The following is a 13,213-nucleotide window of genomic DNA, read 5'->3' on the forward strand; positions in this document are numbered from 1 at the left end:
CTTTGGGTTTCGACATTTGTAAGAGGACAAGAGTACAAGACAGGACCGTATCGACTATCAATCCCGTTCAATCACAGATTTTTAGATTTTCAAACATTCCCGCCTTCGAAATAACTCCTCCAAAACCCTTATCACAAATCCTTATCATCTTCCCTAACTTTTGAGCACAGAATATTCTGTGTTTTGAGGTTCAACCCACCTACGGACGCGACTTTTATAATTGCAACGATTCAGCCTCTGTGGACTGAAATTCACTTTTAGTCCTCTCGGGGGGTCTCCCCCATCGACGCTCGGAGAGCTAGTACAATAATAAAATATGAATAGGTACCTTGGTGTATGGTCCTAACCACAAACCACGAAACAAGATAGTATTATCTATAGCTGTGGTTCCAATACACCTAACCTAAAATGTAATAAAACATTTAAACATCTAAAATTTTAAATTTATCGATAGTAATTATTACAACTTCGAAGAATAGAAGACGGGCTTAATTATGTGGATGTATTATTAATTGAACCAGTTTTGATTTTTGACGAATTCTATTGATTTTTAAATTCTGACTTGTGAGTTAACCAGTATTTATAATCCAACTAATTTTAGATAAATTATTTTATTTACACTAATTTTTATTACGTTTTATGATGGTGTTAGAACGGTTTTAGATCCCCAGATACTTTATACTGGAATTTTTACTTCTAACTAAAATATAGCTGTCATTACATACTAAGAAATTGAATACCTACCGGTTGATTTAAAACCATTTTAACTTCATGATTTAAATGCAGGAATCATTACTTGCGTCATTAGTTATTATTATGACAGTTGGTTCAATTATAATTTATAACCATAGATGTGTTTTATATTATGCGTTTTTAACAGAACAATATGTATTAGTGTTTTATTGTTACATGATATGACTGTTTTTCATTATTTTATTTTATATCACTAGCTCAAGTATACAAATAATGGATGATTTCGGTGATGATTTATTTGATGATTTTGAAAAACCATCTGCCAGTTCTTTTTCTGCTGGAGTACAGAGATCCAATGATGATAAACACAATTCTGACGACAAGTATGAACATTAAAATTAACCTAGTCATTATTTGTTTTTTAAACCTATTGGATCGAATAATTAACCAGTAAAACCTATATTTGACAGTTAAATCAAAATGAAATTATTAAAAATACTATTTTATTTAATTGGCATATTATTGTGCCTGCTAATAGTATTTTGATTTACAGTGTTTTAAAAATTCTTATTGTTAACATTCTTATTTGTCATTCCACTTTTTTTTTATTTTTATTTTTTTTTAATGCAATATTTACAATCTATACAACAAGTAGTACAATAAGTAAATTTGATAAGGTAGTATAATACATAACTTGAAGACTTGAGGGGGAAAACCGTCCATCAAAAGTACCTCCTAATAATGGTGGGTTCTCAATGGAGACCGTTTTTTTTAATTTTTTTTTATTGTGTAAGGCAAGGGCGTCTCTTGGCCATTTTCTTTTTAACCTTCTAGGAGGGTTGCTGGGGATCATTCCACTTAGAAAAAAAATTACAAATAACTGAACTTGCTACTTAATAAATAATAGAAAAAAAAAATAGAAAGTATCTTGGTGTCTTGGTGTACCTGTTAACTTAACAGTTTGCTTTATGAAATTAATGAAGTTAATTGTTAGTACATTTAGGAATTATACTTGATTATTATGGTGTTATATTCGTTCTGTTGATGTAGGGATGAACAAATTTATTACAATCTAAAATAAATTAATTAACACAGAACAATAAAATAATAATAAAAAAAAAAATTATTAATTCCTAATCCATAAAATGTAAAGTAATACTTGTTATGCCGTTGTTTGCACACATAGAGATTTGCTCTAAAAATACGTACTAGTGAACTTCGGAATGCTATAATATTTGTACTTAAACAAGTGATAATGTTTCTGTTTATTTATAAATATATTGTTAATTGTAATTCTCATATGTGAGCAATGTTTGGTTGAGATTTATAAAGTGACTAGTACTGTCCTTACTCTTTAACAGGTGCACGCCTAGTGTTGTATGTTAAGTTACAGGTTATAACATATTGATGTTTATACACAATTTAAAATGTTTCACAGTTGTGGCTTTCAAGTTATGCATGTTTAAAGGCGTATGTAGTATGAATGAAAAATGGATTGCCAAATTCTATTTTCACTATTTGAATGAAAGATAATAGATATCAAACAAATGTATTATGATTTTAAAAAATGTTGTACTCTTAAGCCTGGTCCGCACCAAGAATAATTTGTAGGCAACATGGCAACATTATGGTTGAACTATCATTGTTAAAATGTGTTTGTATGTTAATAGTAATTATTTTTTTCTGTTTGATTAGCACCATAAAACGATCATTACAACTATCTGATGATGAAGACAATAATTTAAAAAAGACAAAAAATCCAGATGAAATATCTGCTTTAGAGTAAGTTATATTAAAATGTAAAATAATAATAATATTAAGATTAAATAATTATTTATTATGATCAAAACAATTTATTCTAAAAGCAATATATTTAAACATATTTATTTAAATTATTAAAGTATGTTTCATTCCACTATGTATTCTTTTATAATTACTAGAGAGGTTTTTCACTTATACATTTTATTTTACTCCCAAACCTTTTAGATTCTGATTAGAGCGATTAATATGTATTTATATGGTACTTAACTTAACCTTAGGATAGTACTTGTTTCTAAATCTTAAGTATTTATTTATAGGTCTAAATATTAAACTAACCTATCCATTCATTTTTCCAACAGTTGCCATAATTTTTATTTTACCTTTAAATATTATAAGAATTAGTTTCTGCTGTAGAGTAGGAGTTGGGTGCGGTGTCATCATTGTAAAACAATACATACTTTGCTACTCTCAGAAACTTGAATATACATGACAATAGATACTACATAGGTTTTGACTTTATTCTTATTTTGCTCATCTTACTGTTTGAGTGGTATAATATTATTATCAACTTGAATCTTGAAAATTATGATCAATAATCAATACAAAATTTAAAAAAAAAGCTATCCTCTCAAAAACTTAATTTCAAAACCAAAATTATTATTTTAACTTTGGAAATATACATAGGTACGTTATTATTTTTTGATTAATCAATGATAATTACGAGCACAAAATCCTAAAATTAAAAATATTCTGTGAAAACCAAACTATAAGCCTAATATTATAAATATACTTTGTAAATCGAGTAAAACTATGCACTAATATTTTTCAAAATATCATGAAACCTCATCTAAGATAAGAAGGTCCTGATAATTAGAATTGAAATAATTTTATTTGGTATACAAGATAAATGAACAATTTATTTATAACAACATAATGTTCAAATTATCTATTCAAATATTAATGATTTTAAAAATGTTCAATTTACCAAATATGATGTTTTTAACAAAGATTTTGTAGTTTTCCGTTTTGACGGTATGAATTCTAAACATTTCGATACTATTTCTAATAAATCAATCGGCCACTGAGGGAAGTAGTTTTTTAATGCCATATTAACATTTTTAAATGTACTATTTTTGATATACTTGATTGAAACAACATTATAAGTTGTCTTTATTCTCCTATTTAAGTACTTTTGATCTTTAATTGATACCCCAAAATATTTAACAATTGATTGATATTGTTCAATAGATGTCTCTTGTGTTATGATCGGATGGCCACTCATACATTCTATAAATACTATACCTAATTGTTCATAAATATTAATAAGTTTTAGAATTATAATATATAGTTGTAGTTGAATTTTACCTATGGACCAAATATCAATTTCAGGACCATATTTTTGTGTTCCAAGTAACATTTCTGGTGCTTGATACCATATAGTACCCATTTCTGGTGTCATAATTGGTTCTGCCTTAAATGACTGTACACATAGCATTTTTGAAATACCCAAATCACAAATTTTTACTGCACCATTACTCGCTATCAGTATATTTTCTGGTTTAATATCTCTGTGCACAACATAATTTCTGTGCATGTAATCAATACCATTGATTATCTAAAAACTAAATTTTAATTTTGCTATATTTTTTAACAACTAAAATTCTCACTTGTATCATAAATTCTTTTGTTAAATCATATCCCAGGCCATTTGGATGATATTTATTAATGTACTGGCCCATATTATAATCCATGTATGGAAAAACAATGTACAAACAACTTTTTATACGGAAAATATTTAAAAGTCTTATCACATTTATGTGTTTATTAAGTATTTTAAGTACCATAAATTCACGTAATACTTGAGGCATATAGAAATAGGAATCTGTTATTTTTTTTATTGCAACAATTTCATTTGTTAGCCGATCTTTGCATTTCATCACAATACCATATGATCCTTCACCTATTATTTCAATGGGTTTGTACCTATTACTATTTAAATTAACAATTTTACCACTCATAATAACAATTCATAAGAACGCTAAAATTGTTTATTTACGTAAAAATTAATACAGTTATAAACTAAATATACCTATTATTTAAGAATGTTTATTTATTGGTTGCTTGGAATTATTTTATTTGATTAAATTGTTATAGTTATTATTTAATCTTAACTATGATACTATTTATTTTATTTACAATAATTTTGGTATTTTTGACCATATTTTGAGCAGGTATAATGAAGCATGAATAACATGAGTACTTTTATTTTATTTAGTATAATTTCTATGCATATTTTTATTCATAATGGGGCATATGCAGAATAATTCACCAAGCATGGTCACCCCATATTTTCCTTTAATTATGAATTCATTCAAATGATTTTTAGAATTTTTAAATATTCAAAGACCATATTCTCAAATTCTTGAATTTTTTCTACTTAAAGAGTGTTCTGTGGTGATACGAACTTCTGTTTTTCAAATGAAAACCCCCCTCTTTTGCTGTAAACTAATTAGTGGATAATTTTTTTGAAAGTTTTTGATGTACTACATTTAAAATTTGAATGAGTAGTTTCTTAGTTATTAAAATGTTTGTATTGAGGATAATAGTCCTTAAAACTGGTTTTAAATAAATACAAAGTAGACGTTAAATTTGATCCAGTATTTTATTATGCTTAGGGCCATTTTAACAAATTATTTATATTAATACATTTATATAAATTAGTATAATTTTCAAATCACCATAGTCCCCATATCTAAAAAACTCATTACTATTGATCTTTTATCCTTAGAACACAAAGTTAAATAACAGAAACTACTCTTACAAATTTTGATTTTGATGCTTAAAAAATTCAGAAAAATTATTCGTAGGTTGAATAGGGGTGTTCTCGTTTGAAAAAACAAAAGTTATATTTCCACAGGACACTCCTTAAGCAGTACAAAAAATCTCAAGACTGAAAATATGGTCTTTAAGTATATTTAAAAATAAATGATTTAAATAAAGAAAATAGTTAAAACATATGATTTATATAAAATTGTTATCAATATAATTTTAATTGTTTCAGTCTCGAGGTATCAGCTCCCAGAATAAAAATATTTGCGGTAGAATCTCTTGATGGAGAGTCATGTACACACGAAATTGCTCTTCCGTTAAATTTTGATTATATACCATTAAATCGAGATACCAATAGAAAACCAGCCAAAGTCTATGAGTTTGATTTAGATCCTTTTCAGAAAGAAGCTATTGTTTGTATTGAAAATAATCAATCTGTTCTTGTATCAGCTCATACATCTGCTGGAAAAACTGTAGTTGCCGAGTAAGTTTATAGTACTATTTATAGCTAAAATATTTTATACTTCAGTATTTAAGTACCTAATTTATATTTTCATTTTTTATAGATACAGTATAGCTTTGTCTCTAAGAGAATCAAAACGTGTAATCTATACTACACCTATTAAAGCATTAAGTAATCAAAAATATCGAGAATTTCACGAAGAATTTGTTGACGTTGGTCTTATTACTGGTGATGTTACTATTAATCCATCTGCTAGTTGTCTTATCATGACAACTGAGGTAAATAGTTTTTAGTTGATTATTCAAATAGAGCGTTCTACAATGATTAAACATTTTTAAGTATTTGGATTTTCTTTGAGTATATCAATTCTCCCATCACTGGAGACACTATATATTTAGAGAATAAGATATTTTAGTCCTACTTAAATAAAACATTCATATTTTGAATTGTATTATAACTTATTAGTAGTTATTCCAGTCTATTAGTTATTTTACTAATTCATATTCAAATATAAGTATTTTATAAGATGAAAAATGCATCAAATTTGTTTGTACGTAAATGCAATCAAAATTATTTCCTTTAAGTTGGACGCTCTATATGAAATTTTATATTATTGAATGGAGACTTTTTATTTTATAACCTTTTTCAAAGATATTCTAACCTCACAAAAAAAAAAAAAATTCTCTATAATCTATCTGTTTTTAGTTATTACTATAAAAATATAAAAATTATATCAAACTTAAGCAAAAATTATAAATATGTGTAAATATTGGAAATATAGGTTTCAATAAGTTAAAAAGTTAAAGATCACTGTTTTATAAAATACTTAATAATAATATAATATAATATAACATTATATGCATTTTAAATTACTCTTTATTTTACTAGATTCTTCGTTCTATGTTGTATCGTGGTTCAGAGATCTTAAAAGAAGTAGGATGGGTAATATTTGATGAAATTCATTACATGCGTGACAAAGAACGTGGTTATGTTTGGGAAGAGACTTTAATATTATTGCCAGACAATGTGCGTTTGGTTTTTTTGTCTGCTACTATACCTAATGCTAGACAGTTTGCAGAATGGGTAGCCCATTTGCACAATCAACCGTGCCATGTAGTATATACAGAATACAGACCTACACCATTACAACATTACTTATATCCTGCTGGTGGTGATGGCTTACATCTTATAGTAGATGAAAATGTGTGTTTGTTATATCATATTCTTAGTATAAATTTTGATTCCTTAACTTAAATTATTTTAGAACAAATTTCGAGAGGACAATTTTGCAGCAGCTATGAATGTTTTATCTACTGCTGTTCAACCAGTTAAACAATGGGGACAACCAAATCGACCAACAGCTAACAATCCAGATAATGAATCAAATTGTTTCAAGTTGGTTAAAATGATTATGGAACGAAATTTTGCTCCAGTAATTGTATTTTCATTCAGTAAAAAGGATTGTGAAAATTATGCCATGCAAATGTCTAAATTAGATTTCACTTCAGGTGATTATAATAATTGTTTAATAAGTTTATTTACTTTTTTGTAAATTGTTTGCATTATGGACTATCTTGTATGATGCAATTAGAATTCTGTAGTTAAATTCTAAGTATGTATTAAGTTATAAGTATATAGGTAGTACTTTTTTAAAATACATTTTACGAAACAATTACTAAGTTAAAAAAATTGGGTTAGTGGATGTTGCTCTGCTGTACATTTTCTGTCTAGGAGGTTACTATAAAGGATGGTATTAAGTTTGGATTTAATGATTTTATACAAAAAACGATTCTGAGCGGAGACGGTATGCTAGTGTAGAATATTTAATATTGTTTTTACTTCCTATTAATACTGTAGTTGGCAGGTTGAATTAATATTATTCTTAAATTATCAGTGATGCTAGAAAAATATTATATTTACTTATGTAAAATTGTGCTATTTTGGACGGAATTACAACAAAATGATTAGAATTGTCAACTTCAAATGCTCATAAAAAATCTAATTTGACTTTCCGGTTGAATTTTTTTCTTTTTTGATTAAGGTAAAAAAACTTCTAAGGAATCTTATATTAAATTTGAAATCTTAGATATGAAAAGAAAATTTTTTATGAATTTCTAACTTAAAATAATTTGCAAATTGTAGTGATTTTTACGTATTTTGTCGAAATTTCAATTTCGGGTGCTCATTAAAAATTATTGTGGACTTAAGCTCAACATTTTTTTAATTTCCATTAACAACAACTTAATGGAACCTTATATCATATTTTCAAGTTTTTTGACCGAGCTTACATTTCTTTTTAATCAGACATTAATCGAAAAATAACTAATGATTATCGAAATTCTTATATGCCTATAAATAGCTTTACATTGAATGCTGTATAGGAAATGCTAACACAAATATTCAGTGAAAATGTCATGTATATTTTGTCATTTTTTTGTGTTACATTAAGTGTTACACTTGAGTTACACTAAAAACCAAAATTGATTTTTTTGAAAACTGGTTTTGTGGGAAAAATCCGGTTTTTCCTTAAGTTTTTGTTTGTTTTTCTGTCGCTTTTGAAAATTTCTGGGAATTTTAAATTTTGAATTCCCAAATGCACCACTTAGATTCCTACCAGATAAGTTGCTGTTGAAGAAAATCAAAGCATTTTTGCTGCCCCAAATCTTGATACAAAAATAACATGACTTATTTTATTTATGTATCTAAACTCTATTCAGAATAAGAGTATACCACCCGGCTGATGGTGTGTCGGCACATCTCTACTTATAGACTCACACCTACATGTGACCGAGAACAATTACCAACAATTAACTTCCCATGGCTAAGCATCTAGTAATTGCGTAAGTGGTGATTCTAGGTCAAAATATCTAAAAAAAAAAAAAAAATACATGAAATGTAATTTATTTTGTATGAATAGTAAATAGATTACACTTTTCTAATAAAATAACCATTTAGTAAATTAGCTATATCCCTACTACCATCATTGTATCCCTCACAGAGATTTTTTAATTAATTTTTTTTACTACTGTTTTTAATGTATAGTTGTCCAATATTTTGCAATTCATGTAAAAATGTTGGGTTATTTTTAAGTAGCCTAAATCCAATTTAATTGAATTAGTACGTAATACAAGTATCTAATACTTAGCAATAAGTAATAACTTATTACTAATAAGTATGTAATAAAAAACATATATCGTTATGAAACAGTTCTTAAGCTAGATTTCCAATACACTAATTTCTTACAAATATGGATTATTTAAAGTTCTAGGCCCTGAACTTGTTATTATTGCACACATATCATGATTAATTGTATGCACTATGTGCTTTGACTATACTATATTATATTATATTATTATGAACTTATAAATCAATATCTGGGTATATTGTTAGAGTAAAAAATGAGGTATTTTGACCAAGCACTAATAAACTCATGTCTTGTTCTTTTATAGATACTGAAAAGGGGTTAATTGATAAATTATTTGAAAACGCTACAAAAGTATTGTCAGAAGAAGATCGTAAACTACCGGCAGTTATAAATATAATACCATTAATTCGAAGAGGCATTGGTATTCATCATGGAGGTAAATATTATTCGCTTATAAAATATATAATATTAATATTCATAAAATAATTAATGATAACAATCTTATTGTTATATTATGTGTTTTAGGTCTTTTACCAATCTTAAAAGAAACTATAGAAATTTTGTTTGGCGAAGGATTACTAAAAGTGCTATATGCTACTGAAACATTTGCCATGGGCCTAAATATGCCTGCAAGAACAGTTTTATTTACTGCTCCTCGAAAATTTGATGGCAAAGAAAGACGATTTGTAAGTATTTTGTTTATTATTAAAAATATATTTATTTTTAACTTAACCCTCATAGTCATTAGTTAAAATAATTACTATAGATAACATCAGGAGAATATATACAGATGTCTGGCCGAGCTGGTAGGCGAGGTTTGGATGACAAAGGTATTGTTATGTTGATAATTGATGAAAAAGTTAGTCCAGACACAGTCAGGAACATCGTACAAGGAAAGCCGGATTCACTTAATTCAGCATTTCATTTAACATACAACATGGTTTTGAATTTAATGCGTGTAGAAGAAATCGATCCAGAATATATGTTGGAAAGAAGCTTTTTCCAATTTCAAAATCAATCTGCAATACCAGAATTGGTTGAAAGTTAGTTATCAATATAATATTACGGTTGATTATTTATGTATTGTTAGTTTACTACAATATAAGAATACACTCAGTTCCATTAGCGAACATGCTGTTTCTGTGCATGTGGAATGAGGTCTGTCGTATCCTCTCCATGCGGCCAAATGTTGCTGACGATGACTGACCATTGTGTACAACACAAATGCAATTGGTTAGGTTAGCACAGCCACCCAGCCCACTTATCATGGATTTGGTGACAGATGCGTAGAGCTGACCCTTTATTGTAATAGAGCAGCATGTTTTCTGGTAGAACAGAGATAGTATTTAAATTTAATTACCATTATTTTTTGTTTTATAATTTTTGTATATATTTTTTATTTTTTTTTGTAGAAGTGAAAGAATTATCACTTGAAAAAAACAAAATAATAATAAATAACGAATTTGATGTAAGATCATATTTTTTAATTCGTCAACAGTTAGAAGATTTAGGAAAACAATATCATTCTTTTATAACAGACCCAAAAAATTTAGTACCTTTTTGTAATCCAGGAAGACTAGTTAAGGTCAGTAAATTTGATATTAAGTGAAATATATTTTATATTACAATTGTTAATATAACTCTGGATGACTCACTTCTAAATTATGGTCATTTGCACTAATTGTTGGACTAAGAAAATTATTCGTGTCAAATAGGTTTTTATTTCATAATTTGATGTGTATTTGAGTATTTCATTACTTACTAGTATAGTTAATTCAATCAAAATAAATGTTTTAATATATAATTATAATATATATTTTTAAATTATTTTAGATCAAGAAGAACGATATAGATTTTGGCTGGGGTGTTATTATCAATTTTAAATCTGTAATGAAGAGTAAACATGAAGGTGGCGGTATTGGTGAAGCAATATTAAATGTGCTATTAAATTTAGAACGATCTGTTGAAAAAACAGAAGAAGAGCCAATACCTTGTGCTCCTGGGAAGTTAGGAGAACCTGAAATTATTAATATCAGACATAACATGGTTGAAGATTTAAGTTCTTTGCGATTGAACAAACTGCCAAATGATTTAAAATCTCGTGATTCTCGAATGTTGCTGTATAATAATGTAAAAGTAAGTTATTCAATTCTGAAATAAAATAAAAGTTATTACTATTCGATAAAAAATCATAAATATCATTAAACTTGTATGTGTGTAATTTTATTTAGGAAGTTTTACAAAGATGCTCAACTGATATTCCTTTGTTAGATCCAATTAATGACATGCATATCAAAGATCCAGAGTTTGATAAAGTTATTGATCAAATTGAAAAATTTGAAAGTAGATTATTTGCTCATCCATTACATGAAAAAGAAGATGTTGATGAACTTTATAACCAATATTTGGAAAAAGACAAAGTATTAAACAATTTTTATTTTTTATTTAATTAAACAATTTAAAAATAACATTTTATAACAGGTAGATCGAGAACTTTTAAAATCTAAAACTGAATTAAAGAAAGCCAGATCACTTATGCAAATGGATGATCTCAAATGTAGAAAACGTATATTGAGGCGAATGGGCTATTGTACCGCTGGAGAAGTTATAGAAACTAAAGGGAGAATAGCATGTGAATTAAGCAGGTAAATTACATTTGTAATAACAATTGAATAAAAGTAATGAATTAATTATATTTATATGTTAAAGTGCTGATGAACTATTAATGACTGAATTAATGTTCAATGGTGTGTTTAATGATTTATCAGTACCTCAGACGGTGGCATTACTTAGTTGTTTTGTATGTGATGAAAAAAGTAATGAATTGCCTGCAAAAACTGCTGAATTAGCAGGGCCTTTAAGAAAAATGCAGGTATGCAAATAGTTATACTTATATATGTTTATAATATTGTTGTATATCAGGATACTTGAGGAATCTCATAATTGTTTTTGTGTTATCATTTATAACAACAAGATAAAAAATTATTTTTAAGGAACTTGCAAGAAAAATAGCTAAAGTTTGTAAAGATGCTAAATTAGATATTGAAGAAGATACCTATGTTGAAGGCTTTAAACCATTTTTAATGGATGTTTGTTATGAGTGGTGTCGAGGTGCCACTTTCTACCAAATATGTCAAATGACTGATATATTTGAAGGTAAATTGCATTTTAATCATTTATTTATAATATGAACATGAGCAATAGAGAAAGACTCCAAACTGTTTATAAAAGTAGTCCAGAATTATCGCATCTGCTAAAATACGCACCGGTAGTAGTGGTCGTTTTTTTCATGTAAAGGATAGGGAATTTCTTGATTATTATTATTATAATCTAAATTTTAAACTTGTAAATAATTACTATAGAACAACATTTTCTAAGACCAAATTGTTCTCAATTGAATACATCTGTTTCCTAGAATATACAACTAATAAAAATACTTTTGAATTTGTTATACTTATATTATATCAATAATAAAATATCAATGTTATCTCAACTCATAAGAATACGAATATGTAAATGTATATTAATTTATTAATTACATAAGAAATATTTATATGAATATAAATAAAATTTGAAAGTATTTTTAAATTTTTATATACTAGTTTAAAAGTTGGTTTTAAAAAACGTTTCATAGGAATTATTTGTGAGTTTCATGATTATTATAATGACAAAAAACTATTGAATCCCCCTTTACAAATAAAAACAACTTTATTACTGTCTGACAACGCACCTTCTGACGGATGTGATAATTCCAGACCATATATTTTTTTACTCCTGCATGTTGTGTTGAGTATCATTCAAATGTTCATGAATATAATATTCTTAACAAATTTGGGAATTTCAGGAAGTATAATACGAGCAATGAGACGTTTAGAAGAAATATTGAGACAATTAATCCAAGCATCCAAAAGTATTGGCAACACTGACCTTGAAAATAAATTCAGTGAATCTGTTAAGATTGTTAAAAGAGATATTGTATTTGCAGCCAGTCTTTACTTATAATGTTTGATTATAAATATTGTCCATTTTTTATTATTTTTGTATATTTCTGACACAATATTATATAATAAATATATATTTCTGTAAATTGTTTTGTTAAACTTAAATTTTTGGAATCCCAACATATCCTATTCTCTTAGTTCTCCACTAAACAAATACAAATATTGTTTTGAGCTATAATTTCTTCATGATGTGCATCTGATTAAATATGATAATAATTTAACATCAATTATAAATAATTACCAAGATTTCCGTGTACTAATAAGATGCCTTGAAACCAACCAGTGCCTGTAATAGGATTTATGAGGCCCTGCGCAATTGAT

General features: G+C 27.0%; 2 protein-coding genes across 3 annotated transcripts; one reads left to right on the forward strand and one right to left on the reverse strand.

Annotated features, from left to right (window-relative positions):
• The first annotated feature begins 394 nt into the window (after positions 1-394).
• Positions 395-12,978, forward strand: LOC111041749 (superkiller viralicidic activity 2-like 2). Of its 2 annotated transcripts, XM_022326148.1 has the most exons (17): positions 395-564; positions 951-1,076; positions 2,389-2,475; positions 5,516-5,767; positions 5,850-6,024; positions 6,635-6,949; positions 7,011-7,254; positions 9,196-9,327; positions 9,417-9,577; positions 9,658-9,934; positions 10,304-10,476; positions 10,725-11,027; positions 11,123-11,311; positions 11,373-11,536; positions 11,601-11,763; positions 11,885-12,047; positions 12,736-12,893. In XM_022326148.1, the coding sequence occupies exons 2-17, from the start codon at positions 967-969 to the stop codon at positions 12,891-12,893; spliced, it is 3,066 nt and encodes a 1,021-aa protein (XP_022181840.1). In that variant the 5' UTR covers positions 395-564; positions 951-966. The 2 variants fall into 2 exon arrangements, with proteins under 2 accessions (XP_022181840.1, XP_022181841.1); XM_022326149.1 differs by lacking the exon at positions 395-564 and having other exon boundaries at positions 967-1,076; positions 12,736-12,978.
• Positions 3,975-4,490, reverse strand: LOC111041750 (cyclin-dependent kinase 2-like). The gene has a single exon (XM_022326150.1). The coding sequence runs from the start codon at positions 4,470-4,472 to the stop codon at positions 4,077-4,079; it is 396 nt and encodes a 131-aa protein (XP_022181842.1). The 5' UTR covers positions 4,473-4,490; the 3' UTR covers positions 3,975-4,076.
• Positions 12,979-13,213: the final 235 nt, after the last annotated feature.

This window comes from Myzus persicae, unplaced genomic scaffold (assembly GCF_001856785.1).
Source record: "Myzus persicae strain clone G006 unplaced genomic scaffold, MPER_G0061.0, whole genome shotgun sequence".
Taxonomy (NCBI): Eukaryota; Metazoa; Arthropoda; class Insecta; order Hemiptera; family Aphididae; genus Myzus; species Myzus persicae.

Excerpts from the sequence above, each read along its gene's own strand:
- LOC111041750 (XM_022326150.1), bottom strand. The coding sequence starts at position 4,472 with ATGAGTGGTAAAATTGTTAATTTAAATAGTAATAGGTACAAACCCATT.
- LOC111041749 (XM_022326148.1), top strand. The coding sequence starts at position 967 with ATGGATGATTTCGGTGATGATTTATTTGATGATTTTGAAAAACCATCT. Across the intron at positions 1,077-2,388 it reads AAACACAATTCTGACGACAA|CACCATAAAACGATCATTAC; the intron begins GTATGAACATTA and ends CTGTTTGATTAG. Across the intron at positions 6,025-6,634 it reads GTCTTATCATGACAACTGAG|ATTCTTCGTTCTATGTTGTA; the intron begins GTAAATAGTTTT and ends TTATTTTACTAG.